The following is a 25,619-nucleotide window of genomic DNA, read 5'->3' as shown; positions in this document are numbered from 1 at the left end:
CAGGGAGACTGTCAGCTAGAGCTGAAAAAAATAACAGCCCCAAAATAAGGTCAGCCAGCAGTGGAAACTCATCAGTTTAACAAAAAATATATAACCTGCCTCATTAGTAGAATGTTGCCCAGGCAGCTTCCAGCAGATTTAAAAATAGAATAGGCTGCACTAAAAATACAATATGCTGCAGACCGCCCTCACTACCAGGAACTCACTGTTATCTCTAGTGCTGGAGATGCATGGTAATATTACCTTAGTTCACTAGTTCTCTGGTTGAAGAAGGAATCCAGGCTGGGTTACTCCTTGTGCTGTAGGTTGGATTGTTCTGATTCGCTAAGCCATAAACCCAACTAGAGTGGAGTTGGGGAGACCTTCCCATTCTGTCTACTCCAGGGGTCTGCAACCTGTGGCTACCAGATGTTCATGGACTACAATTCCCATCAGCCCCTGCCAGCATGGCCATTGTAGTCCATGAACATCTGGAGAGCCACAGGTTGCAGACCCCTGGTCTACTCCAAAGCTTCGTTCCTTATTTTCTCCTTTTGGAACTTCATGTATTCCTCTCTTTCAAATTCTCCTTTTCCCCTCCTCGGACTAGAGCATATAGGAGCATACTATTTACTGTAGAGATGATTGAGCATATATTTTTCTGCATTATATGTTCTTTCCTGTTACAGCTGTTTGACCTGCTGCAGCCCTAGAGAGTGGCTCATTCTCTTCCCCCCTTTTCTGAATGGGTTTAATTTTCCCCCCTATTACATTATTTTGAGCTTCAGCCCTTGGGGAGAGTAATAGCAAAAATAAAATGCCTGCTTCTCCCATGTGGAAGTATTGCATTCACTCACTGGGAACCAGATCATGGACCACTAGGATGGTAGGTTGACTCTTGATGTATGAGCTTCTGTTGTGTACTAAAAGATGCTTACAAGGGGATAAGTGCTGTAAGGTTGCTATTTTGAGCCGGATTGCCTAAAACATATTCTTGAAAACAGGACCAGAATAGGGTTTTCTGAGAATGGAATGTATCAGTGATGTCCTTGCTGTTCAGGGTATCTGCATCTTTCTACATATCTGACCTCTTGAGAGAGTGCTGCATAAACATCTTCAGAGGGAGTCATGTTCATCTGATTGTGCCTGTCACGTTTATTTTCTTTTTTACAGACCAACTGCAACCTTATTTGTACCGATCAATATGGCCCGGAAACAAAACGCTGTATGGCTCAGCTGAATGAGAAGGAAACCCCTTTTGAACTCATTGAGGCCCTCTTGAAATACATTGAGACCTTGAATGTTCCAGGAGCCGTTCTCGTCTTCTTGCCAGGCTGGAATTTGATATACACCATGCAGAAATATTTGGAAATGAACCCACACTTTGGTACAAACCACTGTCAATTTTCTCCTTTCTTTCCTGGGATGTTTATAGAAGTGATAAAACTGTCCTGCATGTGAGGAAAGAGTGAATCGTAGCATTTAAAGCATGAGTGTGAGGGGGCTGCGTGGACATCTTAAGTGTTTACCTCTGTTTATTCTTATTACAGGTAGCCAGCGGTACAGAATTCTTCCTTTGCACTCCCAGATTCCTCGAGAGGAACAGCGCAAAGTGTTTGATCCAGTGCCTGGTGGAATGACCAAGGTGAGCTTATTCATCTGGCAAGGAGCCCTTCGGGGATAGGCGGCCTATAAGTTTAATAAAATAAATACATTTAATAAAATAAATAGTAAAGAGGTAAGTTAGGGTAAGTGTAGTGGTAAACAGCAGGTGCTTTAATCTGGAGAAGTGGGCTTGATTCCCTTTTCTTCCACATGAACAGCGGACTCTTATCTGGTGAACTCAATTTGTTTCCCCTCTTACATTTTGGCTGGGTAACCTTGGGCTGGTCACAGTTCTTCGGAACTCTTTCAGCCCCACTTACCTCACAAGGTGCCTGTTGTGGAGAGAGAAAGGGAAAGGAGTGCATAAGCTGCCTTGAGTTTCCTCTCAGGAGAGAAAGGTGGGCTATAAATCCAAATTCCTCTTCTAAGTTTGCCAGAATAAAACAGACTTGTTGGTTTATCTTCACAGGTAATTTTATCCACCAATATTGCAGAGACCAGCATTACCATCAATGATGTGGTGTATGTTATTGACTCTTGCAAGTGAGTTTTTGATTCTTTTTTTAATTCATTCAGCTACAAAAAATGGTTTTGTGGTGGTATTATGTTAATGCCCTGCGTGCCAGAAAGCCCAAGATTAAGCCCACAAAGCTCTTTTTTTTTCTTTTTGTAATGGTGAAACACCAGGCTAAAATCTCAGAAGCCAAGCTGGGTTGATTCTGGCAGGTGTTCAGATGGGAGTGTTTAGATGGTCCATCTGATTTTGGTAAACTTCTCTGGATGGTAGGAATACTGTATACATGTCGCAGTCCCCAGTGGTCTTCTCATCTTCTGTGACCTCTTTATGGGGAATGATTGTGCGAACAGTAGAGGAAACCCACCGTCTTTAATTTTGATCAACGAATAGAGGTGATATTGTAGTATTACTGCAGGTTCAAATGTCACGGCTACAAGTAAAAAAGAAAGTTCTTCCTCTCCATGCTTCAGCTTACAAGTTCTGTGGCATTTCTTCTTACACCACATCTCAAAACATTGTAAAGACTTGGAGCCCATAATCCTTTCTGATTCAGCTGCTTCTCAATATTTGAGAACATGGAAATATTTGATCTGCAATGTTCACTGCTCAATGTTCACTTGCAGACAAAAGGTGAAGTTGTTCACTGCTCACAACAATATGACCAACTATGCTACTGTGTGGGCATCAAAAACGAACCTGGAGCAGCGGAAAGGACGAGCCGGTCGTGTCCGTCCTGGGTTCTGTTTCCATCTCTGCAGCAAAGCTCGGTTTGAAAGGTAAGGTTGTACTCTGCTTTAGAAATAACTGAATAAATAATTTAATGAAAAATGAGATGGAGGAGGGTTTTCGTGTTGCAGAGGGCTTGTATTGAGAAAACCTGCAGACTGCATTAACAGCGGGCACAAGTTTTTATTTGATGGAAGTTGAAATGCAGCTGCCTGATCCTCATGTATCTTCCAACATAGAACTAATGGTTGGAATATTTATTCCCTTGCTAAGGGGAACTAGTGTGCATGACCGAAAGCTCAATAGATAGCTTGATAAACAAAGTTAACAAATCATCTTTTCAATTCACGTTTTGATGCTATGCTAAGCTGACTTCATAATCTTGACATTTGTTGTGAGGTTACCAAAATTAAATGCACTAGAGAGCACTCGTTGTGGACATCTGAAGCTACTTGGGCTGCAGTCCTAGAAACACTTTCCTGTAAGTAAGCCCCATTCAGTAAATTGGGACCTACTCCTAAGTAGTACATTTTTATGATTGCTCTGATGTTGGCAGGAGTAGAGCTTAGCTGCTGTCATTGCCTGTGAAGATAAATATTGAATTGATTCCTACCAGTTTGTTCCTTGGATGTGAGAACTTCCTTCTCAGGTAGAGGGGCTTGTCGCATCAGTAGGAAGTTCTGTGCACGAAAGGAACATTCTAGTAGCAGTGGAACATATTAGAGAGATCAACCCAAGCAAACTGCAACTGTTTAAAATCTGTACCACACCTGTCTCTAGGCTTGAGACTCACATGACCCCGGAGATGTTTCGCACGCCACTGCACGAAATTGCTTTGAGCATCAAACTGCTGCGGCTGGGAGGAATTGGGCAATTCTTGGCCAAAGCTATAGAGCCGCCCCCATTGGATGCCGTGATTGAAGCGGAGCATACACTGAGAGGTACTTGATTGACCTTGACCCATCTGCAAGCATGGATGACATTCTCACTCACCTTGGTCATTACATTGTATTAATTCAGAATGGTGTATTTCATTCATTCAAATATGTCTGTTTTACGCCTACCACACTGTTTTCTACTTCATCTGCCTATTGGTATCTGTTCCAGTAATTTGTGGCCCATGCATCTGATGGTAAAGGGGGGAAAAGAGCATTCATTTCAGGTTTCCTGCCTGGGCTCCTGCAGGAACATCTTATCACAGGCAGCGGAATTTGTGTCAGGCATTCTGTTTCTGCTCAGAATTGCTGCTTGCTGCTCTCATGTTTGTTGTGGCCCTGCTTGTGCACTGGAAATCTGATCAGAGCCCTCTGAAAGCCCCTTTAGGAAAGCTGTGATAAAAATTACTAATAATCTGATCATCTTGTTTAGCACCTTACAAATTCCCTGGAAAGCAATAGTTCACATTTTTGCTGCTACCTTTCTGTGTTTAAAGTCAGCCTTTAAAACTGGCAACTTCAGAAAACATTGAGAAAACTCCTCAGAAGTTTGCTTTTGCCACCTGTGGATTTGGATTCCAGCTTTGTCAAAAAGTTGGCACGGTGTCCTTGGGCAAGACATTTTCTATCCCTGTTTCTTGAAAAACTGTTTGCCGGATCCAACCCATCGTCCACAATAGTCCAGTTTTATGGTTTGAATTGCAGCCAGCCCAGATTGCTTCAGCGAGGCTTACAAATGGGCAAGAAGGTGATAGCCTTTTCCTTCTGTTGCCATCTGCATAATATTAAATGCTTACCTAGTTATGAGGGTAGATTTAAAAGTTACATGAAAAGTGAACAGGTTTTGCTGATACCATCGTCATTGTGGCTTTTGTTTCAGAACTTGATGCCTTGGACTCAAATGATGAGTTGACACCGCTTGGGCGAATTTTAGCCAGACTTCCCATTGAGCCTCGCCTTGGGAAGATGATGATTATGGGTTGCATTTTCTAGTAAGTGCTGTTTGCTAGGTTAGAAGAATGTGTGGATGAATGGAATCCTGATGAATGTGAGCATTTTATGGTAGAGTGTTATCTTTTTTTCAAGCCAAAAGACCAAATATTTACTTGAAAGGAATACACTGGTTGTTATTAAAGTGTTAGGAATATCTTCACTCATGTTTATCCAGGGTTTATGAGAAGAATTAAGGCCAGGGGTGGTGTGATTCCTCCTGTCTCATTCCCAATTCCTAGCATCTACATTAATGCTTTCTGCTGTGTCTCGTAGTTAGATATCGTGATTTATTGAAGGCAAGCTCTGGAAACTAGTAGCAAGGCCGGTAGAAAATGGATTCTGTGATTTCTGTTTCAGTGTGGGAGATGCTGTATGTACCATCTCTGCCGCCACCTGCTTCCCAGAACCTTTCATCAGTGAAGGGAAGAGGTTGGGTTATGTCCACAGGAACTTTGCTGGAAACCGTTTTTCTGATCACGTGGCCTTGCTTTCAGTCTTCCAGGCCTGGGATGATGCAAGGTAATTTTGGCTGCAAATAGGTCACGTTGCCTACTGAGGCATTCTGCTTAACTATCTTATGGAAAAGGCTTTACCAGTTAGTTGTAGATCACACACTTTCCCCTGTTTCATTCTTCCCTTTTGCAGAATGGGTGGGGAAGATGCTGAAATCCGGTTCTGTGAGCATAAGAGGCTCAACATGGCCACGCTCCGAATGACTTGGGAAGCCAAAGTGCAGCTAAAAGATATCCTTGTCAATTCTGGCTTCCCGGAAGGTAAGTTGCTGCGGGGGAACACAGGCAGCTTTGACATTGCTTTTTGGCATTTGGGGAAAGTATTTGGAAGGCAATACATGGATAACATTGAAAGTTCATGAAGGATTTCTTGCCACGGTTGTTACCTTAGACAAAAGTATTTTGCCAGAATCTGAGCTCCTTTTTTTTTTTAAAGAAATATTAATTTTTAAAGATCTGTTTTTGCAACTTGCGTTGCAGCGGCTAATGGCAGGAGAGGCCAAGTGTATAGAAAGTGTACAGAAATGTAAAACTTGACTAGAGCATATCTTCCCTACAGAAATTGTCTGCATTCTTCCTCAGTTGCTTCTGCCATCAGCATCGAAGATTAATTCTGCAGTCATCTTAATCCCAATTGTTTGCAGAGTGCCATAAGCACATAATGGATTTTAAAGATATGTGAGAAGCTTTCTGCATGCGCAGGGACAAGCACTGCTGTTTGTTGTCAGAAGGAGATTCCCAGCTGCACTCGCTTCCATCTCCTTGTTGTGGGGTGGGGAAAGAAGCGTGTCTGTTCATTTCTAAGAGTTCAGGCTAAAAGTGGCCATTTAATTGGTTTGCTGCACTCTGGTCTCTTATATTCAAAGGGTGCCCACTTCACAGTTCTTTAGAGTCAGAGTTGTAGACTGAAAAGATGGGGGTTCATAAGGACTAGCTATGTTGCTGTGTTCACGATGCAGAAAAAAGCCAAGTTTCTGTTCTCTTCCCAGACTGTTTGATGACACAGGTATTTAACAACATTGGACCAGACAACAATCTAGATGTCGTTATCTCTCTGCTGGCCTTTGGCTTGTACCCCAACGTCTGCTACCACAAGGAGAAGAGGAAGATTCTTACCACTGAAGGGCGCAATGCACTCATCCACAAATCTTCTGTCAACTGCCCATTCAGCAGTCAAGACATGAAATACCCTTCTCCTTTCTTTGTTTTTGGAGAAAAGGTAGGCAGGCATGAAACAAATGCCAACAAAATTGTCTTGTGCCTGTCACTATAGGGAGGACTGTGAATAAGTTTGTATATTGTTAAACATTACAACAATGAAAACTGGACTCTTTAGTAATATATTATTATTAAGCACATTATACCATGTTACTGTAGCAAATTAATTTTCATTTCAACAACAGAATGTTGTATTTGCATGCATAGGAATTACCACTATTTAATGTTATAGATTGCCGGGGGAGGGGAGGGCACTGCTCAATGTTAGAACATTTGCTTGGCTTGCAGAGGGTCCTAGATTCAATTCCTGGCATTTCCAATTGGAAGAATAAGGTGGTAGGTGATGGGAGAGACTTCACTTGAGATACTAAAGAGTTTCTGCCAGTCTTGAGTTGACAGCACAGACCTAGCTGGACCAATGGTCTGATTGACTTCATGAGTCCATTGTCTTATATATTTTCATAATACTCATTTTTAGTAGACACTTGTATTTCATCTCACCCATTCAAAAAAGGGAGAAAAGTTTTTTTCAACACTGAAAATTTCAAAATTTTCCCAGTTTTCCCTGACCCTTCACATCTCTAACCTTCAGCTGTATAACGTTTCTATAATCCTAGTTTGCCAAATACCTTATTTTTGTGGCCACTGAAAGCAAATTGTTTTTTAGGACAGAAAAGACAAAGCAATATATTTTAAAATGTATCTTGTTAATTTTTACATTCAAATAACTTGGATTCCAGTATTTTTTTTTCCTCTCAGAATTAGACGTTTTAGGATGGTAGTCAGGGGACGGGGCAGATGGAAGCTAGTTAGAGATAGGACAGAAATTATGCACAGTATTTCACTGCTGGAAAGGTTTTAGTCTCCTCTATGACCATGGCATCTAGAAACTTGTTCTTTGAACTGTGAATGCTTCATGTCATGATTTCATGCAGTGGAAGTGTACCAGATCCCAGCTTGTGTGACATATATTTCTTCCATTTGCAGATCCGAACACGAGCCATTTCTGCCAAATCCATGACCTTAGTGAGTCCTTTGCAGCTGCTTCTGTTTGGCTCAAAGAAAGTCGTGTCGAATGGCGAGATTGTAGTACTGGATGACTGGTACGGACTTCTGGCTGAGTGGGGAAGTTAAATGCATGAGTGGGTGATGTGAAGTACAGCAGCTGGTTACTTTGCTGTGTATGTCAAGATGTAGGGGAAAATAGAGGAATGTTATCAGAATGTTCTATGGGGAAAGAGTGTGTCACAGCTTTAAATTAAATCAAAGTCTTGATGGATCAGTTCCTGAGGAACCAATATGAACCGCAGCCATTGTGCAATAATTGTAAAAGTAACATTGATATTCTGCATCTTTTCACCTAATCTGGATTGAAAGAAATCCTTTGGACCTCACAAACAGAAATCTGTATTTGTGGAATGCCTTCTGCCCCTGCAGAGTGGCATACGAATGGTGGAAATGTTCATTTGAAACTGCCTTCTCTCCTTAGGATCAAGTTGCAGATGCCTCACTACACTGCTGCCTGTATTGCTGCTTTGCGAGCAGCAATGGAAGCCCTTGTTGTGGAAGTAACTATGAACCCAGAAATCATCAGCCAGTTGGACCAACTGAATGAGCAGATGCTGTCTGTGATACGGCAGATCTCCAGACCCATTGCTGCTGGCATCAACCTTACAGCAGGCACTACAAGGTTAGCGCCAGCCTGCTGTCCTAGAAATGCATAACCCTTGCTGCTGTGATACCTCTGAGCACTTTCACGGACTAGATCAGAAAGTGAATGGATCTTTCTTATCATCTGGTTAAGTCAGGAAACAAAGTCACAATAAATTACACTGTGTTCTTGGTGGAGGGAAGTAAACTGTGAGATCCATGGTGGTCTATGTGAGATATTTGCATGTAACAGATAAACTGAAGGTGAGATAGGTGTGAAAATGTTCGGGATGATAAAATAACACAAACAGCGCAAACTGCCACAGGGCCCTGACATTGACAGTCAAGTCAATAAAATGAAGAGAGTTTGGATTTATACCCTGCTTTTCTCAACTGTAAGGAGTCTCTAAGTGGCTTACAAATTCCTTCCTTTTCCCTCCCCAAAACAAACACTTTGTGAGGTAGGTAGGGCCAAGAGTGTTCTGAAAGAACTGACTAGGCCTCCAAAAAATACCAGGTTTGTGATGCTGAGGCAGGCAATGGCAAACTACCTGTGAACCTCTCTTGCCGTGAAAACCCCATGGGGGTCGCCATTGGTCAACTGCAATTTATTCGCAAAAGAAGTGTGGGGGTAAAGATAAAAACATTAGGAGATAAGAAGGGAAGTTTTGAGCATTGTTGTACCATTCCAGTAGCACCAGACCAGTGAAGGTATGGTAGAGCTCGAGAAGGTGCAAAATAGGGTACACAATGGGGAGCCTTAAACATGAGGGTACAGATGTATGTAGTCAGAAGCGGTGCAGAATATGAAGAAGAAAAACTTGTCCTCGTAACACTTCATTGCTCTATTTAAAAACTTTTAAAATTCCTTGTACAGTTGTCATCAGTGTGAAAAAATGATTTTTAAGGCAAGAACCATGGTTTTATATTATAAGTCAGTATGTGTGAGCATGAATAATGGCTTTCATTTTGTCCCTAGATTTGGCGATGGACCTCGCCCACCCAAAATGGCTCGATTTGACAATGGAGGAGGTTACAGAGGAAGAGGAGGTGGCTACAGGGGTGGATACAGTGGATATGGAGGCTCTGGAGGAAGAGGATATAACTCTTTTCGTGGAGGCTCTGGAGGAAGAGGATATTCAGGGGGTGGCGGTGGCTATCGAGGTGGTTATGGTTTTCAGCAGCCTAGTGGAGGCTTTCGAGGTTCAGGAGGAGGGTACCAAAGTGGTGGAAATAGAGGAGGTGGATTTAGAGGAGGGTGGAGTGGTTACTAGTGAAACCAGTAATAGTCATGGGCACAAAATGAAATGCATTATCTTGTTTTCTTCCATAAATTTGTTATGTAGAAGCGTTCCTACTTCTGGGTTTCATTTTGAATTCTGATATTTATGTAAAATATTCTGATTGTCGTAACAGTTTTACATAGTGTGTTCAGTTTGATCTCAATAAACCATCTTTTTGTTTTCTTTAAATTCTTCCCTGGGCAATATTTTCTTTTTGTTTTGTATTTTATCTTGAGGCAAACTCGAGGAGTCACAAATATCAAGCATACAGTAAAATACTGACACCAGTATATCTAAAACCATGTACTTCTCTCAAGAATGTGCAGAGAGGTACTGAGAGAGGCTAAAGCTGTCATTATTATTAAATTTATGAGACACCCTTCTCCATGTGGGCTCAGGGCGTTTTCAATGCAGTGATAAATCTGTAGGTATTTTTTGTCAAGGTGCAAGTTTATGGAGGTGGTGCAGGCCTATGCTGGTGAATTTGCCCTTCCTGGGGCACTTACCCTGGTGGAGGGGTAAACATGCTGGTGGGTGGCCTCTGCGGCTCTCCAGGATGGCTGAGCATGGTGGTGAGAACAGCATCAGTGCTCTCACACTGCTTTTGTGCAGTGGGAGAGTGGCGGAGGTGTCCCTGGGGTGGCGTTGAGCTTAGTCAGCTTCTACCCAGGGTTTGTGCCAGCTGCACCGTGGCCCCGGCCCTTGGACTTTCACCACCCAAAGGGTGGGCTTTCCAGCAGTGGTGGCAAGGTGCGTATTTGCATTTTCCGCCCTTCCTGCATTGCCAGAAAGCCGACTGGAGGCAGCAGGGTGCCACCATCTCTGGCCGACCAAGGCTCTGGATTGGGCTGTCCTCCGTATTATAAACTTTTGGTCTGCATGTCTATCTGCTCTTAATACTGGCATTTGCTGTAGAGGACTAACAGTACAATCCTAAACAGTATTGCACCCTTCAGTGTTGTATTGAAGTCAATGGACTGAAAAGGGTGTAACTCTGCTTAGCGTTTCACTGTGAACGTTCCATCTGTATTCAACTCACAAGTACTGGTAGTACTTATGGTATTCTGTGACTTAACACTATCCACAACAGAATTCTTTAGTGATGTCTTTTACTGAAGCATATTTCCTTTGTATTACCACACGGACGGGTTGAAACTTCAAAGCATACAAGCTCAGTTAACTATACTGCTGTCTTTAGGGGTCTCTTCCAGCACATTTTTGTTTATCTCAAAGCTCAATTCCTGCATTAGTTTGGAAACAGAATCTTCTCCATCTCCTCCTGCAGCACATTCCACCACTCCTTCCACTGTAGCACACAGCTGCTCAGAAGGCTTTATAATGGTCACCGCACAGCCATTATTACCGTAAATATGATTGTTCTTCATCCTTAGTTTGGGAACAGGAAGGACCTGTTAAAGATTCAACATATTTTCATGAAATGTTTGATGTTCCAGCCAAGACAAATTGTCTAATGAAACTTTAAAACTATCTTGCCATCCTCTCTTCCAAAATGCGAAGAGATTATTTATATAAATATATAATATAAATACATTTACATAAATATCACAGTATAGCAACCCCATTACCTACTATGATTTTACCTTAATGTTTATTCCACCAAAACTACCACGTGAACCATCACTGGTTCTGAAGTTACTGCACTGGTGAATTTTGTTACCCTCCAAAGTAGCTGTGCTTCCAGGAAACAATTCAACTCCTGCTCCCTAAGTAAAGGTAAAAAAAGTTTCTTTGTGATTAACATGAACAGTGCTTTGCATACTATTGTGACTTGCTTGTGAATGAATACAGGAGAGGAGTCACTTGAAATGTGTTCAGAAGATTGTGGGCAACAGCCCCACTTGGCTTTAGTGTGCGTGGCTGTCAGGTCTTGTTGCCACAAGCACCACACACAAAATGGTCTAGGGAGAGATTGGTATACCTCAGAAATCATATGTGACACACAGATTTTCTGTTTCAAAACTACTAGGGGATTACTCATGTTTTCCTGTCTGACTTGTACACTGCTCTGAGCCCTTCGGGGATAGAGCGGTCTATTAAATCAAATAAATAATAATGATGTTCTAACTTTGCTTGCAAATGAATTTTTAAAGGCCCAGTTTATAATAGTAGCAGAATTAGGTGAAATTTTCACTGGATTTAAGGCTGCAAGTGGGATACATGCAGTGGTGGGATTCAAATAATTTAACAACCGGTTCTGGTGGTGGAATTCAAATAATTGAACAATTGGTTGTTTACAAGCACCATTTTAACAACCGGTTCTGCAGAAGTGGTGCGAACCTGCTGAATCCCACCACTGGATACATGTATTTGAATACAAATATTCTCCCAAATTAAAAGTCACAATTATTCACACAAAGAAAATAAGTGCTTGTGAAACCTAGACTAACCTGCAAGTTAGACTGTTTCACTCTGCCTGGTGCTGCAGTTTATTATACAGTATGGAAAAGGGGAGGGGAGCTGCACAGGTCAGCGCCCACTAAAAAAAAAAGGCCTGCTCTCTCATGACCATCACCCTCCCTCCAGCAAATGAGCACGCTCAGTAGAGCCCCTAAGGCAGATCATGTTTACATTGTTCAAGAGAGAAGGCAGTATTTATGATATCAACTTAGATTCAGAGGGCAGCACTGGCTCTCTAAATTGGAGCAGGTAATTGAAACCGTGGAATAGTTAGACCTTTGTGCAGATTTATCAGACCAAAATTACCAAAGAAAAATGAAAAGCTATGGTTTATTTTGCAAAACGTTCACTGGTCTCCCCCAATTAAACCAGATCAATATTTGTTAAGTATCTGGCTGCTTTGTATAAACGGTTTAAATTTTCATACATGGAGGTCAGATCCTTTGTCAGCTCAAATAAGGCCCTCTTCAGTTGTGGAATGGACTGGTTAATAATGTAAGAGCTGTTCACAGAAAGAGGTGCAAAATAGAGCTTTCGGATTTGTTTGTTTGTTTTTGGTCTCATTTCTACTTCCGTTTTTTAAGAGGCCAATTTGTTATTACTGGTTATCTTATCTACAAACCACTTTGAACATTGTGGGAAAAGGATATGCAAATATTTTAAATACTACTCAATGTACTGAACTAAAACAAAGTACCTGAGCGCCTGTAATCTCACTGTTTGTAACTGTTAGAGTAGCCCCAGCAAGTACACAGACTCCAGTTCCTTCACATTTCAGTATACAGTTCTCCAATACTGTGTGTCCAGATTCAACTACTACAATACCATCAACAGTTCCTTGCTGTATCAAAGTAATATTTATTAATTTTATATTTTGGGCCCTGGAGACTACAAAATTCTCAGTGGAAGGGTTTGAAGCAATCATTATTTCTTCTGGTCTTCCAACGCCTAAACATAATGGGGAGAAGCTCTCATTAATAGTAGCTAAATGTATAAATACACATAAAAAGGGAGAGGCAAGCAGAGGGAATGCAAAGTGAAATGTATGAATAAATGGCTAAGTAACTTTGATAAGGACTGACAGTGAGGTTAAGTTACTGCAAAATAGACAACACTTGGAACAACTGGTTAGAAAAGGTGTAATGAGAACTTGGGCAGATATGACACAAATCATCTATACCAGTGGTTCCCAACCTGGGTATGAGACAGAGCGTTTGGGTACATGAAAAAAAAGTGTAATAGATTTGCTAATATGGGGGTACAATTTTAGGGAAATGGGTTGCCAAGGGGTGAGTAAAAAAAAGGTTGGGAACCACTGATCTAGATAATACCTTCTCTAACTTCTCACTCAACCTCTATCACTGCTGAACTACTGAATCTTTAGCTTGCTCTTAAGTGCAAGCCCTACTTCAAGGGAAAGAAGCTAATATATTGTTATTAAGCCATTCATTCTTCTTTAAATTCTACAAATTTGAGCTTTGCTGTGACGAGTCTTTATTCTGTCAAATATTTCCTTTGTTTTCATAATCCATCAATTAAAAATTATACAAGTTGTTTCTAATCTGGTAACTGTATATGCAAAAAACAAGGAAGTAAAATAGCAACCTTTGATGACAATATCTTCAGTTAACATTGAAAGATTTCCTGCTTTATATTCTCCAGGGAAAATAAGAACAGTATCTCCACTGTAACAGTTGTCCAAAGCCAAGTTTAAATTTTCTTCAACAGTATGTGTTTCAGTGGATAATTCTTTAACCTGAGATTCAATAAAAGAGTCAATTATTTAATCAATCTGTCTTTTTGCTCACTAATCTCTTGGACAATAGAATACTAGCAAATCTGTGTAATTCAGAACTCAGCATGCAAGGATGGTATCTGAGTTGGAATTTGGTGCAGACTTTTAATCAAGGCATATATATATATTCTACTACTATAGCAGGCAGCTGTTCCTGGCAGCATACACATCCAGTAACAGAGTGGTCAGCATTTAAAGAGGCGTGGAACTCATCTTTATGTAGCAAAATATGCCCCACTGAAGCTGCATGCCAGTCATGACAGTAGTCATGTAACATTACTGTCACATGACAGGAAGAAGAGCCAGAATTATGTTGGCCACTGAGAGCAACTGATTGGCCACTGTGTGAAACAATGCTGAACTAGAACCAGTCACTTGTCTGATCTGGCAGGTTACCTCTTATGTTTAAAAGACAGACATTTCTTCATTTTATTGGAGCTGAAGGAACATAGCAAGATGCTAAGATATAAATAGAAAAGTCTTTTCTCTGTGATGAATTCATTAAACTGACCTTAAGCAAACCACTTTCTCTCTTGTCCTCCTGCACTGGCAATTCTTATCTACTTTAAAGGACTGAAACACAACAGTATTTGAAAGAGCTATTTCAATACTAAATATTAATAGGCTGTATAACAAACAGCATTTGCCCCATTCAGGCAAGGGTGGGTGATGTTTGCTGACTTGTCCTTCCTCCTGAAGCATGCCCCCCACACATCTGATGTCTCTTCCAAGAGTCTCCAAACCCCAGAATCAGCTTGGGGTAGTGTTAAAGAGCAGCACTCAGAAAGAAAAGGTAGCAGAGTTTCCTTCTGGAATCTTGCTTTATTTGCAAAAAAAAAAGTAGACTGAATCTATTATTAAATCCTAGTCAAAGAAACAATAGATTGAAATGACAGAAAATTAGAATAATTAAGAAAGCTATATAAAGAATTCAACTATGAAACAAACTGTCTAGGGAGATTTTAGAATCTTTTTTAACGTCTTTCAAGGAAACTGCTTTCAAGGAAAGTACCCTCTAAAATAAGCCCAAGCTTATTTTTGTTAAAATGGCAGTGATAGGCCTCAAGCTTTCTAGGTTTCATCTCTGAGAAATCAGTGAGGCGTTTTTTGGGGTTTTTTTAAAGTTTTTTTTGTGGTTCTCACACAGCTTTCTTCCACAAACCCTGCAAGTCTTGCTTATTGCTCTCTGCGTACAACACACACTTGTTTCTTCTGGTATTCAATTAGACTGTTCTTTGTACTTGGTTGGTTTTAGCATTTCAAAATCCAAGGTACAGAAAACTGGACACATCCTCTGATAAAGTGTTAAATATATCAGATAACCAGTTGACAGTGTTGAAACAAGGGTCAAGATGAGAGCCATTCTCAAGTGACACATTATCCAATAAAACAGCTCCTCATCCCCCTCACTAATATTAAACCATGTAGCCACCTGAGAAGGCAAACAAATTTATTTATTGTTTTCAATTTGATACCCCACATTCCCTGGCCAAAGCCAGGCTCAGGGGCAGCTAACGTACAAAATTTTAACCACAGTCATAAAAACAATTTAACAATTAAATAATGTAAACATTAAAACATTCCGATATTGAAAATTTTCAATATATAATATGGGTTGTGAATAAAATATCAAGGACTCTCACAACCCATATTATAGATACTCAATCTCACCCCACTATATAATTTTCCTGTTAGGGTGGAAAGGAGGAAAGATGCAAAACTAAGGGTCCAGTGTGAGGCACTAAATCCACAGGGCCTCAACTGTAAGCTCGGCAGAACATTTTGGTTTTACAAGCAAGTGAATATAAATTAAAAGTCCCTACTATGCAAAGCAGGTGATGGTATTCCAACCATTCCAACTATAAAGTTCCCAGGAGCCAGCTATCCCTGCCCACTCATGTTGCCTTATAAATGAAAAATATTCATACCATTTCTACCGCTGTAGTTTTTGCAACAACGTAAGTTACAGTTTTCCCATCATCTCTGCGTCCTTTCCTACGTTTTAATATTCTTGGGGTCAGAGGTCCATGAGCCCTGAAATTTAAAATCAATTCTGAACTACAGTTAGTGTTAGACAAAATATTCTGTGGATGTAAGTAAAGTAGACTGACTTCAAGTATACTTAATGTTGCATCTGTTTCTGATTTAAACAGACACAGACATTTAAGCCTAAACAATATCCCCATACACAACGAACATACCAGAACTGTCTGGCACTGTAAAGCCTTCAAACTGAAAAGTGAAATATTCAGCATTCCAGCTTTTTTGCCAGACAACTTCATTAACAACTGAAACAATACACTGTAGCCTCTAGAAACGTATGTCATGATTCTTGACTTACAACTGGTTTCTCTGGAAGAAACAAAAGCTGAATGTCAGCTATTTAAACAATAAAAAATAACCAGCTTTAAAGTTGACTAGAAGGTCATGGGTCAAAGCTGCCTGACTGAATTGTCACAAACTGGAACTCTAAAGGTGACGTGCTCTATGTTCTCTTCCCTCCAGTAATTTCCGTGATTGCATTTTAGAGATGTTTTATGTGCGCTTTCAAATATTATTAGAAAGATAAAAATACGGAATCAAAGTGTAACTTGTGTTATAAATGATTAACATCACTGACTGGACCTATGTCTGTGAGTTTTTATACTTCAGGAGACTGCATAACTAATGCGGAATTTTCTCTTCCACAAACAATCCTTTCTAAACCTTCAGCTTTTGCAATGAAGGCAAACATGACTGAAATGCATTTTAATATATTTGGCATTTACGTGGAGTTCTATTTACCAGTGTAGCTCATCCACAGATTACTTATGAAAATCTATAAAGCAGTTTGGGCACATTCCTAGTAGAAGCATTCAAGATACCCATATGTGACAGAAGTTTTTCCTATTCCTCCTGCCTTTGATCCTTCAGCTGATGATCCCAGGGAGTGTATGTATGGAAATAATTTACCTTCGTTGCATGAGCTGTGGGCCTCTCCCCTTAAGCAAACTCCTGCACTGTTTTAAGGAAGTGCTGAGACAGAGGAAACTGCACAACTATTTTGAAAGTAATCTTAACCAATAACCACTTTTACATGATACTGAATCTCTGATCAGATTCTGTTGGGCAATCTGCTCGGAAACATATTCATGTAGATCTCCACCAGTTTCAGTGGAACTTGCTACCTGATAAGTGATAATTCCACTGTATTCATTCATTAGTTCTACCGAGGAGAATAAAGAAAGCAGACATGGAAAAACTTGTAATTGGACCTAGTGGTCCAGTCCAGTGAGCAGAACTGACAGGAAGTGACAGAGTGAATGTACATCCTCTTCAGTTTCCCCTTCCTCTACAGAACTTCATAAAAGGATATAGTGCTTTAGGACACATGGGGGAATATACAGGAAGTAATATGTCAAATGAAATTACCTCAGGTGTAGATCTTCCCATATTTTCAATAACCCACATAGCATTATTAGTTCATAGTATTTTTTCCAACATTCAACAGCTTCTTCTGCTGTGGGCTCTTCCTTAACACTACTTTGGTAATGAATCAATTCCAAATGCATGCTCTTATACTTTTCCAGATTTCTTCTAAAACGGAGTGCAATTGGAGCAGGAATAATCCCATTCTGAATGTCACACCAACTGAGAAGAATTAAAGAAATTACAAATTTGTTCTCTTGAAATTTTATAGAAGAAAACTATCATACAGTTCTCATCAAACGTCAGAGAAGTAGTAAATGTGTCATAACAGCATCAATTCATGATGAAATGCCACCACAGTAGAGACAGAGAGAAGGGTTCTAATTTTCTATATTCAGGAAAGTGGGGGATCAGGAGGAAGTACTGCAACATCTGATGCTTCAGCTCTAGAAGTCTGAAGGGAGGCAATCCAGCCATATGATTTCCACTTCATTCTGGCATTTATGAGAATTAGGGCTAAGGAATATACTTACATTTTGATTCTCTCTTCTATCAGTGCAGCATAGGTTTCATTGTTTTCATCATCATCCCAGTCTCTCCAAAGGAAGTCATAGAAAAACCTAAATAAAACCCATACAGCATTACAGTGAAATTATTTTATACTGTGTGAGTATATACACCAGTACAAAAATCAAGGACAGTCTCTGCCAGATAGCCTACAGTCAAGTATAGCTCAGACACTTTACCCTTGCTCCCGATCTGCCCTGGCAAACAAAGCAGGAACATCTGGGAAGGGTCAGGCAGAGAGAGCATGAGACAACGGGTGCAAGACACACAGGACTTCGGTTGGTATGCGTCCTGCATGGCGACTGGCTAAGGATTTGTTGTCAGACGTTCGAACCCTTAATATACAGTAAGATGCCTGATACTTCTGTTCTCCATGATTTCCTCAAACATTTTGTTTTCTTAAAATACAAGTGGGAGACTCATTAAGGACTTGCAGAGGGGCATCTCACTATCCAATTTTCTCTCTCCCTTCTCTGAAAACCCCGTAGTCTCCCCCCTTTTGTTGCTTCCTTCTCACTAGCCTATCTTTCACGGTCTTCAGTTTCCCCTTTCCGACTGGAAGGGCCTTCAGTAGGGAACCTCATTTTCCTCTGAATCCACTTCTCCATGCTGCTTCCACCTCCTGTCACCGGATATTGTCATCTTTCCTTGCTTCCTTTTCTCCTTGTCAACAATCAGTCTTTACCTGCTCCTCCATCTTCAGCTGTATTTACTTTTGATTTACTTTATTTATACACCACCTTTAAACAAAGCAGCTTACATAATTCACCTCTTTCATTTTATCTTCACAACAACTTTGTGAGGCAGATTAAGCTGAGGGTGTATGATTGGCCCAGTGAGCTTCCACAGCAAAGTGAGGATTTGAACCTGGGTCTCCCAGATTCTATTTTGATACTCTAATCACTACATCACAGTGGCTTTCCTGGGGTGGCTATTATTAGGAACAAGCCATAGCAAACCATAAAGGGGCTAGGTGGGTTATGCAAGTTGTTTGGTGGTCTAGTTTTTGGATTGCTGCTGGCTCTGGCCATTGAGATAAAAAAATGATTCTAAGCCCAAATACCAGGTGGGGAGGAATCAACTTGTGGAGGTGGTAGGGGTTCATTCCAATGGATCTGCCCTCCCTGGGGCACTTACCTCACTGGAGGGGCAAACACACTGGCAGGCTGACGCTGCAGCCCTCTGGGCTGCCTGGGTGCTGCGCTGGGCACCGCATCAGCACTCCTGCACTGCTGATTCTGTCAGCACATCAGAGGCATGCCGGAGGAGTTCCTGGGGGTGGAGCCAATGAAAGTCAGCTTCCACTCTGGCTTTGCAGCCAGTTATGCCACAGCCTGGGGCTTGGATTTACACTACTCTTTGTAACTGAAGACAGAAGATCTTTAATAAGAGAAAGAGTGCTAAGATACCACAGGTTTTGCTAAAAAATAGTTCTTCTAGATACTGAAGTGTAGCAGTATTTGATATCATTAAGTTTAACTTTCTCAAATTTCAGCATGATATTTTTGTTAAAATGGTGTTATCAGTAGAACTTAGCAAGGACGTATCATAATCAAGAAGGAAATTGTTAGGTTTGTGCTGCTGAGAAGGCTGGCTTTTTCATATATGTTGGTCCTGCCCCTCCACTTCTCAAATTTAGGAGAATTATTACCCTGAAATATCAATGCGTGCAAGATAGAATCCGCCCACTTAAGAGTTTTTTAATATTTGTCTTGGTTTCTTTACCACTGAATGAAGCACTTTATTTAAAATCTACCTTTTCACTTGAGGATTCAAAGAAGACTTTCCATCTCCATACATCATTAAATGACTGCCAGCCTTGTTTCCTCGCAAGTTTGGAAACGTTCCTGTTATTTAAATTCATAGCTTTGCCATGATAGCATAATACTCTTAAGCTAGTATAAGTTTGGAAAGAGATGATCACTGATAGATGACAGACTGTATATGTATAAAGCTTTGTAAGCTGCCTTGAAGTCCATAAGGAAGGCAGCTAATAAATGTTTTAAATAAACAATATAAAATTTAAAAATTATCCTCTACTGTATTTCTGCTGAAAGATGATAAAAAATTGTTAGCATGTGAAAAATGTCTAGGATCTGTTAACTAATCACCAGAAAGTTTGTTAAAGTTTAAGAGTCTAACTTCAGTAAAGAAATAATTTTACGTACACAGTATTTACATTTCACTTCTGCCACATGCAATTCTTAAACCAATATTTAGTAGTCGTAATAATAATAAAGCCTTTTTTGGTATATTAACTGTGGAATATCAAATTTAAGAAATACGTACCTCACAGTTTCCAAAGCCCTGGATATATCAAACACTACTTTATCCTGTGCTTCAATAGGATAGATTTCCAGAAGAGGCACAGAATGATCCATTTCCTCCAGAATGTCATCAACTAGTTGTCTTGGAAGATTTGCAATATTAGAAGAAAACGGTTCAGCTACAGATACAGAAACTTTGAAATTAGCAGAGGGATTCTTTGGCGGTTTGCAAATAACCTAAAAAAATTACAAGGAGGTGAAAAATTAAGTGTCACATGTTAATATCTCCACCAACTTATTTTTGATGGCAGAAGACTAAGTTGTTCTACAATCACACATTAAGACTAACTCTTTTAAATACTAAATTATTTATCCTATACAGATCATATGCAGATAAGATGTAGGATGGAAGGTGTGTAGAGAGTTGACAGCAGATACAGAATGAAATAAATTAATCAACCTAAAAAGGAACAGGATAAGTAAGGAACCCAACTGACCATAAACAGGGCATTTTTCATTGCCTATTGCTGTTCCATATAACTGACATCTCCTTTAAAAGAGGGAAACAGGTCAATCATAAAATCAGATAGAATAGAGATCAGGGCTGGATTGCCATAAAATGCCACTACAGTGTCACCCTCAATTTTCTAGAACTCCCATAGAAATTACGTCCCACTTAAATGTGACAAATTATTACTTATAATAACTTTCTGTAAGCACAAACAAAAACATCTAAATAATAGCATCCTTGGATTCATGAGACTTGCAGAAAAAATGATTTGGGGGGGGGAAGAGAGACTTGAAGCACTAACTGAAATCTTTGTGAATCCATAGGCAAACTTCATGTGACATTTTGAGATGCTGCAGAAACCCAAAATAAGGAAAGGGAAGGACATGTAGCCACATGGGAGATGAAAGGAAAGAAGAAGTACAAAAGACAGTATATAAAAGGAAGTAAGGTTCAGCAGGAGTGGGGAGGAGGATGCAGAAGTACGAAAGGAAATAATTGGATTTCTCCTTCCTGCAAGTCCTCAATAAATACGGAATGGCTTCTAAAATAACATTTCAAAAGTAAATAAAACTTGTACAGAAGCCAAAAAGAAACCTTTTTAGTAGAAACTGAGTCCTTTAATCTTCTAGTGGACCACTATATGAGAGGAAATAAATTTTAAGATTCAAAACCAAAGTCCACCACAAAGAAAAGCGCTGTTTCTAAGTCAAATATAATGGAGTCATCTCAATTAAAACTAAGCCAGGTACTTTGCACTGTCTGTCCCAATTGGTTTCTGCTCATCAATGGGAAGAAACTATATATCAAATACACACAGGGCTGAGGATCATTTGGAATTTACTCTTAGAAGAGAATAACTAGAATCAGAACTATAAAGTATTTTACTGTTTTTTTGTGAACATGGATGTAATTTTTGCTATCAATAGTAATTTTGGAAAGTTCAGAAAAAATGTAAGGCCTTAGCCTCCTCTTGGTGAATTTTCAGAACACACACCTGGAATAAAGTTGCGGAAGGGGCAGGAAAATGAATGGTGATTCAGCTCCTATGCTGCTGTAACTCAGACTCACAATGAAAATATCAAGTGTATAGAAGTTTTCTAGAAAGAGTCATAACAATTCCTGATGGATATTAGTATTCAGGTTGTTAGCCACTAGTGGCTATAAAAACTGCCTTACAATTAACATAAAGCTACTTAAAATGAAGTATTAATGACAGATTAAGTCACCTCCACAAGTACACCAACATATGGTATGGGAATTTCTTCAGAATGGACAAAAAAAAGTTCTGGATTGGTCTTCCAGATTCCAAGCCACTTCTCTTTCATCTTCAGATTCTCCAAAAGGTATTTATTGATAGCCTCGTTGGAATCTTCTGCCTTTCACGTGTAGAAGGTAAGACATACATCATATCATTTTAATTGCTCTGTTTTTAGTTTCAAAAATTAAGAATGACACATTATCTTGCTAATTAATTTGGACCACATCATTATCTCTACTGATAGCTAAATATAGCTTAGAATCTATCAGCACCACTGAATAGCCAAGCAGAAGTAACAGGAAAGAAAAAAAAAACTATCCCCAAGCAATCATCTCAAATAGTCAACAGTCAAATAGAAACAAACCCTCCTCTGAATCAGTTCTTTCCTCAATAGGTCACCAAAATATTGCTCAAAACTGCACCTACCCTCAACCCTCCAAATCAAATATTTGCTATTAATTGCTTTCATTATCATTCTTTAGCACCATTCACCCTATACCGAGTTTGACAGAAAACATACACTATAATTGTGTAGTGAAACACTATATGATGTACACAATGAAAAGGACTCAATCACCCTGTTTCTCCAAAAATAAGACATCCCCTGAGAATATAAAACATCCCCCGAAAGTAAGACGTAGCAAAGTTTTTGTTTGGAAGCATGCCCGTTGAACAGAACACCAGAGCATGCAGCTGTGGAGCGGAAAAATAAGCCATCCCCTGAAAATAAAGCATAGCGCATCTTTGGGAGGAAAAATTAATATAAGACACTGTCTTATTTTCGGAGAAACACGGTATGTGAAACTGCCACACAAAATCGAGCCAAGCTAGCTCTTCCAAACCTGCCTTGCATGGAAACTACCCCAGGCTCAATCCCAGGCATTACCGGATAAAGGAGCCATGTGAAAGACCCCATCCTCTCCAGAGCTGTACTGCAGATGTCTATTTCTAGTCCAGATATGAATGCTCAGAAACAGCTGCTAAAGGAAGAACTACAGGAATATATTACAGGAATACACAGGATGATGCTGATTGCTGAACCCAGAGTATGGAATTGTGGTTGAATTCACATAGATCACAGGTGTCAAACTCGCGGCCCTCCAGACGTTATGGACTACAGTTCCCATCATCCCCTGCCCCAGCCGGTAGGGGATGATGGGAACTGTAGTCCATAACGTCTGGAGGGCCGCGAGTTTGACACCTATGACATAGTGTGTGTGTGTGAGGGGGGGTGTCGAAAAACAAGGCACGCTTCCTTGACCCCCCCCCCCCCCCCCCCGGGAGGTTCACCTTGCAGCCCTTCAGGATGCCGTCGCAATACAGCTCCACCTTCTCCCTGCCGGTCAGGGCTCCCAGATGCGACGGGTACTGCACCGGCAGAGGCGCGACTTCCTCCCCACCTCTTGGACTCAGAGAGAGCAGGCGGTGGCTCCGGGAGGGACTAGGCGAGCCTTCCTCGGGGCGCAAGCTAAGGCCAGCGGCCGAGGTCTGACCGGCGGCGGCGGCGGCTCCCTCGTCCTCCGCCTCGACCGCCACGCTCGACGCCATGGCTGCGAGCGCGTGCGAGGACCGTTGGAGGATTTCCCGCGCCCAGCCGGAACTACTCTCCAGGGACAAGCGCGCGGCGAGCCAGGTGAGGACAATGGGAGGGGCGGCGGATCGTTGCCGCAAACGGGCGGTGTCGCCTTGGAGATGTGTGACAGTTTATCGCCTTCCGCAACACCTGGAACGTCTGTTGAAGGTCACAGTGCCATTCCTTTTATTTAATATTTAAAATTTGATTCATAAGCCGCCCTTCCCCAACTGGGCTCAGGGCGGAGTACAGCATATTCATAACAAGTTCAGAAAATAATAAAATCAGCAGTTTTAATCAATTTCCCGATATAATATCCACCCAAGACGCCATAGTTCATCCTAAAATAAAATAACTGGGGGGAAATAAACATACTGCAAAATACAATAAACATACCCCAGCTCCCTAAGTCTCTCCTGGAAAGATCTGGAATCCATGCCCTACGAGGAGAGACTTAGCTGGGTATGTTTAGTTTGGTGAAGGGAAGGTTAAGAGGTGACATGACAGCCATGTTTAGATATTTGAAGGGATGTCATGTTGGTGAGGGAGCAAGCTTGTTTTCTGCTGCTCCAGAGACTAGGACCAAGAGTAATGGGTTCAGGGTGAAGGAAAAGAGATTCTACCAACATCAGAAAAAACTTCCTGGCAGTAAGGGCTATATGACGGTGGAATGCACTCCCTTGGAGTGAGATGGAGTCTCCTTCTTTGGAGGTTTTTTAAGAGAAGCTGGATGGGCATCTGCCAGGGGTGCTTTGATTATGTGTTCCTGCATTGCAGGGGGTTGGGCTGGATGGCCCTTGGGGTCTCTTCCAACTTTATGATTCTAAGTAGAGAGAAAAGCGGAAGAGGAGGGAGACCAGCTCTGTTGGATGCCGTTGATGCCCTGGACCATAAGCCTGGCGGAATAAGCCTGTCTTGTGCTATGTGGTTGGACCTACAGGGCTTGGGTTTCATTTGGCAGAGCTTCCCACAGGCTCTAGCCTTGGTTGAGGACAGACAGCTATCATGTAGCCCAGCCTTGATATAACCAGGTTGCCATTCTCCAAGTGGGGCTTGGAGATGTCCTGGAATTACCACTAATCCCCATACACGGCAGAGACCAGTTCCCCAAGAGAAAACAGCTGCTTTGGGGAGTGGATTTTTTGCTGAGACTCTTTCCTCCCCAAACCTGCCCTCCCAAGGCTCCACCTCCAGGAATTTCCCAACCCAAAGTTGGCAACTGTAGCATATAAATCCAGTTTATATAGTGTGTGTGTGTGGGCTCTGATAACACTGAATATAGTGTAATTGTAGAGAGTCTTAGAACTGGATCATACAGGCCATCTAGTGCAACTCCTGCTCAATGCAGCATCAGTCTGCTGTCATGATCAGCCCCTACATCCCTGATGAGTGTTTGTCCAGCTGCTGCTTAAAGACTGCCAGGGAGGGGGAGCTCATCACCCCCCTAGACAGCTGTTTCCACTGTTGCACAACTCTTGCTATAAAAATTGTTTTCCTAATATCCAGTCGGAACTTTTCTCCCTGAAAATTAAGTGACAGACCTTCACAAGCTTAAAGAGTGCAATCATGTTCCCCTAGATCTCCTCTTCTCTGGACTAAACATTGTCAAGTGCCTCAGCCTTTCCTCTTCTCTGCACCCAATCCATTTTGTCCTCATTTTCTTTGAAGTGAGTTTTCCAGAACTGTACACAATACTCCATGTGAGGCCTGACCAATGCAGTGCATAGTAGGACTATGACATCTTGCAATTTGGATGTTATATCTTTGTTAATACACCCTAATATCCCATTAACCTTTTTTGTTGTTGCATCACCTAGCTGCTCATATTTCTGTCCACCTGTGCCCCCATCTTCTATTAGCTCCCATTGAAAACAATGTGGGATGGGGGCATCCCCTTTGAGAGTCCATAACTTTGGACCCCCTGAACCAAACCTCACCAAACTTGGGTCGTATCATCAGGAGAGTCTCCCAAAAGATCCCTGAAACCATCTGGCCATGCTGGCAGGGGCTGATGGGATTTGTAGTCCATGAACATCTGGAGAGCCGCAGGTTGCAGACCCCTGTGCTAGCCCCAGAACTGCACCCCCTGCAGGCCAAAAACTGAAAACACAATTTAAAAATACCAAAAAAACACAAACGGGACGAAGCTTTGGACATGTAATGGGGGGGGGGTTAAACCCGAGAAACCCCCCCCTTACCTGCATCCTTGGGGAAGGCTAATATTGTGTACACATAAGATATTCTCATCAAATCTTTCTCAGAGATGTTAGTAAAAACCTTAACCAAAGATGGAATTATTCAGCATCTATAAGAACAAAACCTGCTGAGGGAAAATCTTGATGGCCTCTGCTGCCTTACGAAAATTTTGGAGTTCTTTTGGAAAGTGAAAAAACGTGGACCACAG

General features: G+C 41.2%; 2 protein-coding genes across 3 annotated transcripts in view; one reads left to right on the top strand and one right to left on the bottom strand.

Annotated features, from left to right (window-relative positions):
• The window catches only part of DHX9 (DExH-box helicase 9), a 30,936-nt gene extending 21,329 nt beyond the window's left edge, over nt 1–9,607 (top strand). For both annotated transcript variants that reach the window (XM_048482491.1, XM_048482492.1), the window contains 12 exons: nt 1,153–1,366; nt 1,530–1,624; nt 2,054–2,127; nt 2,725–2,877; nt 3,608–3,768; nt 4,643–4,754; nt 5,113–5,274; nt 5,401–5,528; nt 6,257–6,486; nt 7,473–7,588; nt 7,975–8,175; nt 9,115–9,607. In XM_048482491.1, the coding sequence (XP_048338448.1) occupies nt 1,153–1,366; nt 1,530–1,624; nt 2,054–2,127; nt 2,725–2,877; nt 3,608–3,768; nt 4,643–4,754; nt 5,113–5,274; nt 5,401–5,528; nt 6,257–6,486; nt 7,473–7,588; nt 7,975–8,175; nt 9,115–9,409 (1,941 nt within the window). In that variant the 3' untranslated portion in view covers nt 9,410–9,607. The remainder of the gene's footprint in view (nt 1–1,152; nt 1,367–1,529; nt 1,625–2,053; nt 2,128–2,724; nt 2,878–3,607; nt 3,769–4,642; nt 4,755–5,112; nt 5,275–5,400; nt 5,529–6,256; nt 6,487–7,472; nt 7,589–7,974; nt 8,176–9,114) is intronic.
• Nucleotides 9,608–10,581: 974 nt separating this feature from the next.
• SHCBP1L (SHC binding and spindle associated 1 like) lies at nt 10,582–23,190 on the bottom strand. Its single transcript, XM_048482533.1, has 10 exons — nt 22,933–23,190; nt 21,611–21,760; nt 19,896–20,110; nt 17,573–17,659; nt 17,043–17,261; nt 15,560–15,665; nt 13,442–13,592; nt 12,534–12,784; nt 11,020–11,142; nt 10,582–10,827 (listed from the first exon to the last, which is right to left on the bottom strand). The coding sequence occupies exons 1-10, from the start codon at nt 23,188–23,190 to the stop codon at nt 10,591–10,593; spliced, it is 1,797 nt and encodes a 598-aa protein (XP_048338490.1). The 3' UTR covers nt 10,582–10,590.
• Nucleotides 23,191–25,619: the final 2,429 nt, after the last annotated feature.

This window comes from Sphaerodactylus townsendi, unplaced genomic scaffold (genome assembly GCF_021028975.2).
Source record: "Sphaerodactylus townsendi isolate TG3544 unplaced genomic scaffold, MPM_Stown_v2.3 scaffold_18, whole genome shotgun sequence".
Classification (NCBI taxonomy): Eukaryota; Metazoa; Chordata; class Lepidosauria; order Squamata; family Sphaerodactylidae; genus Sphaerodactylus; species Sphaerodactylus townsendi.
This window is presented reverse-complemented; position numbering and strand designations above follow the sequence as displayed.

Bases quoted from the DNA above. Each gene is read 5' to 3' on its own strand.
- SHCBP1L (XM_048482533.1), bottom strand. From the start codon at position 23,190: ATGGCGTCGAGCGTGGCGGTCGAGGCGGAGGACGAGGGAGCCGCCGCC. The intron at 17,660-19,895 runs GTACGTATTTCT...GGTTTTATTTAG, and splicing joins AGGGCTTTGGAAACTGTGAG to GTTTTTCTATGACTTCCTTT. The intron at 12,785-13,441 runs GTTGCTATTTTA...CATTATGTTTAG, and splicing joins TGAAGATATTGTCATCAAAG to GCGTTGGAAGACCAGAAGAA.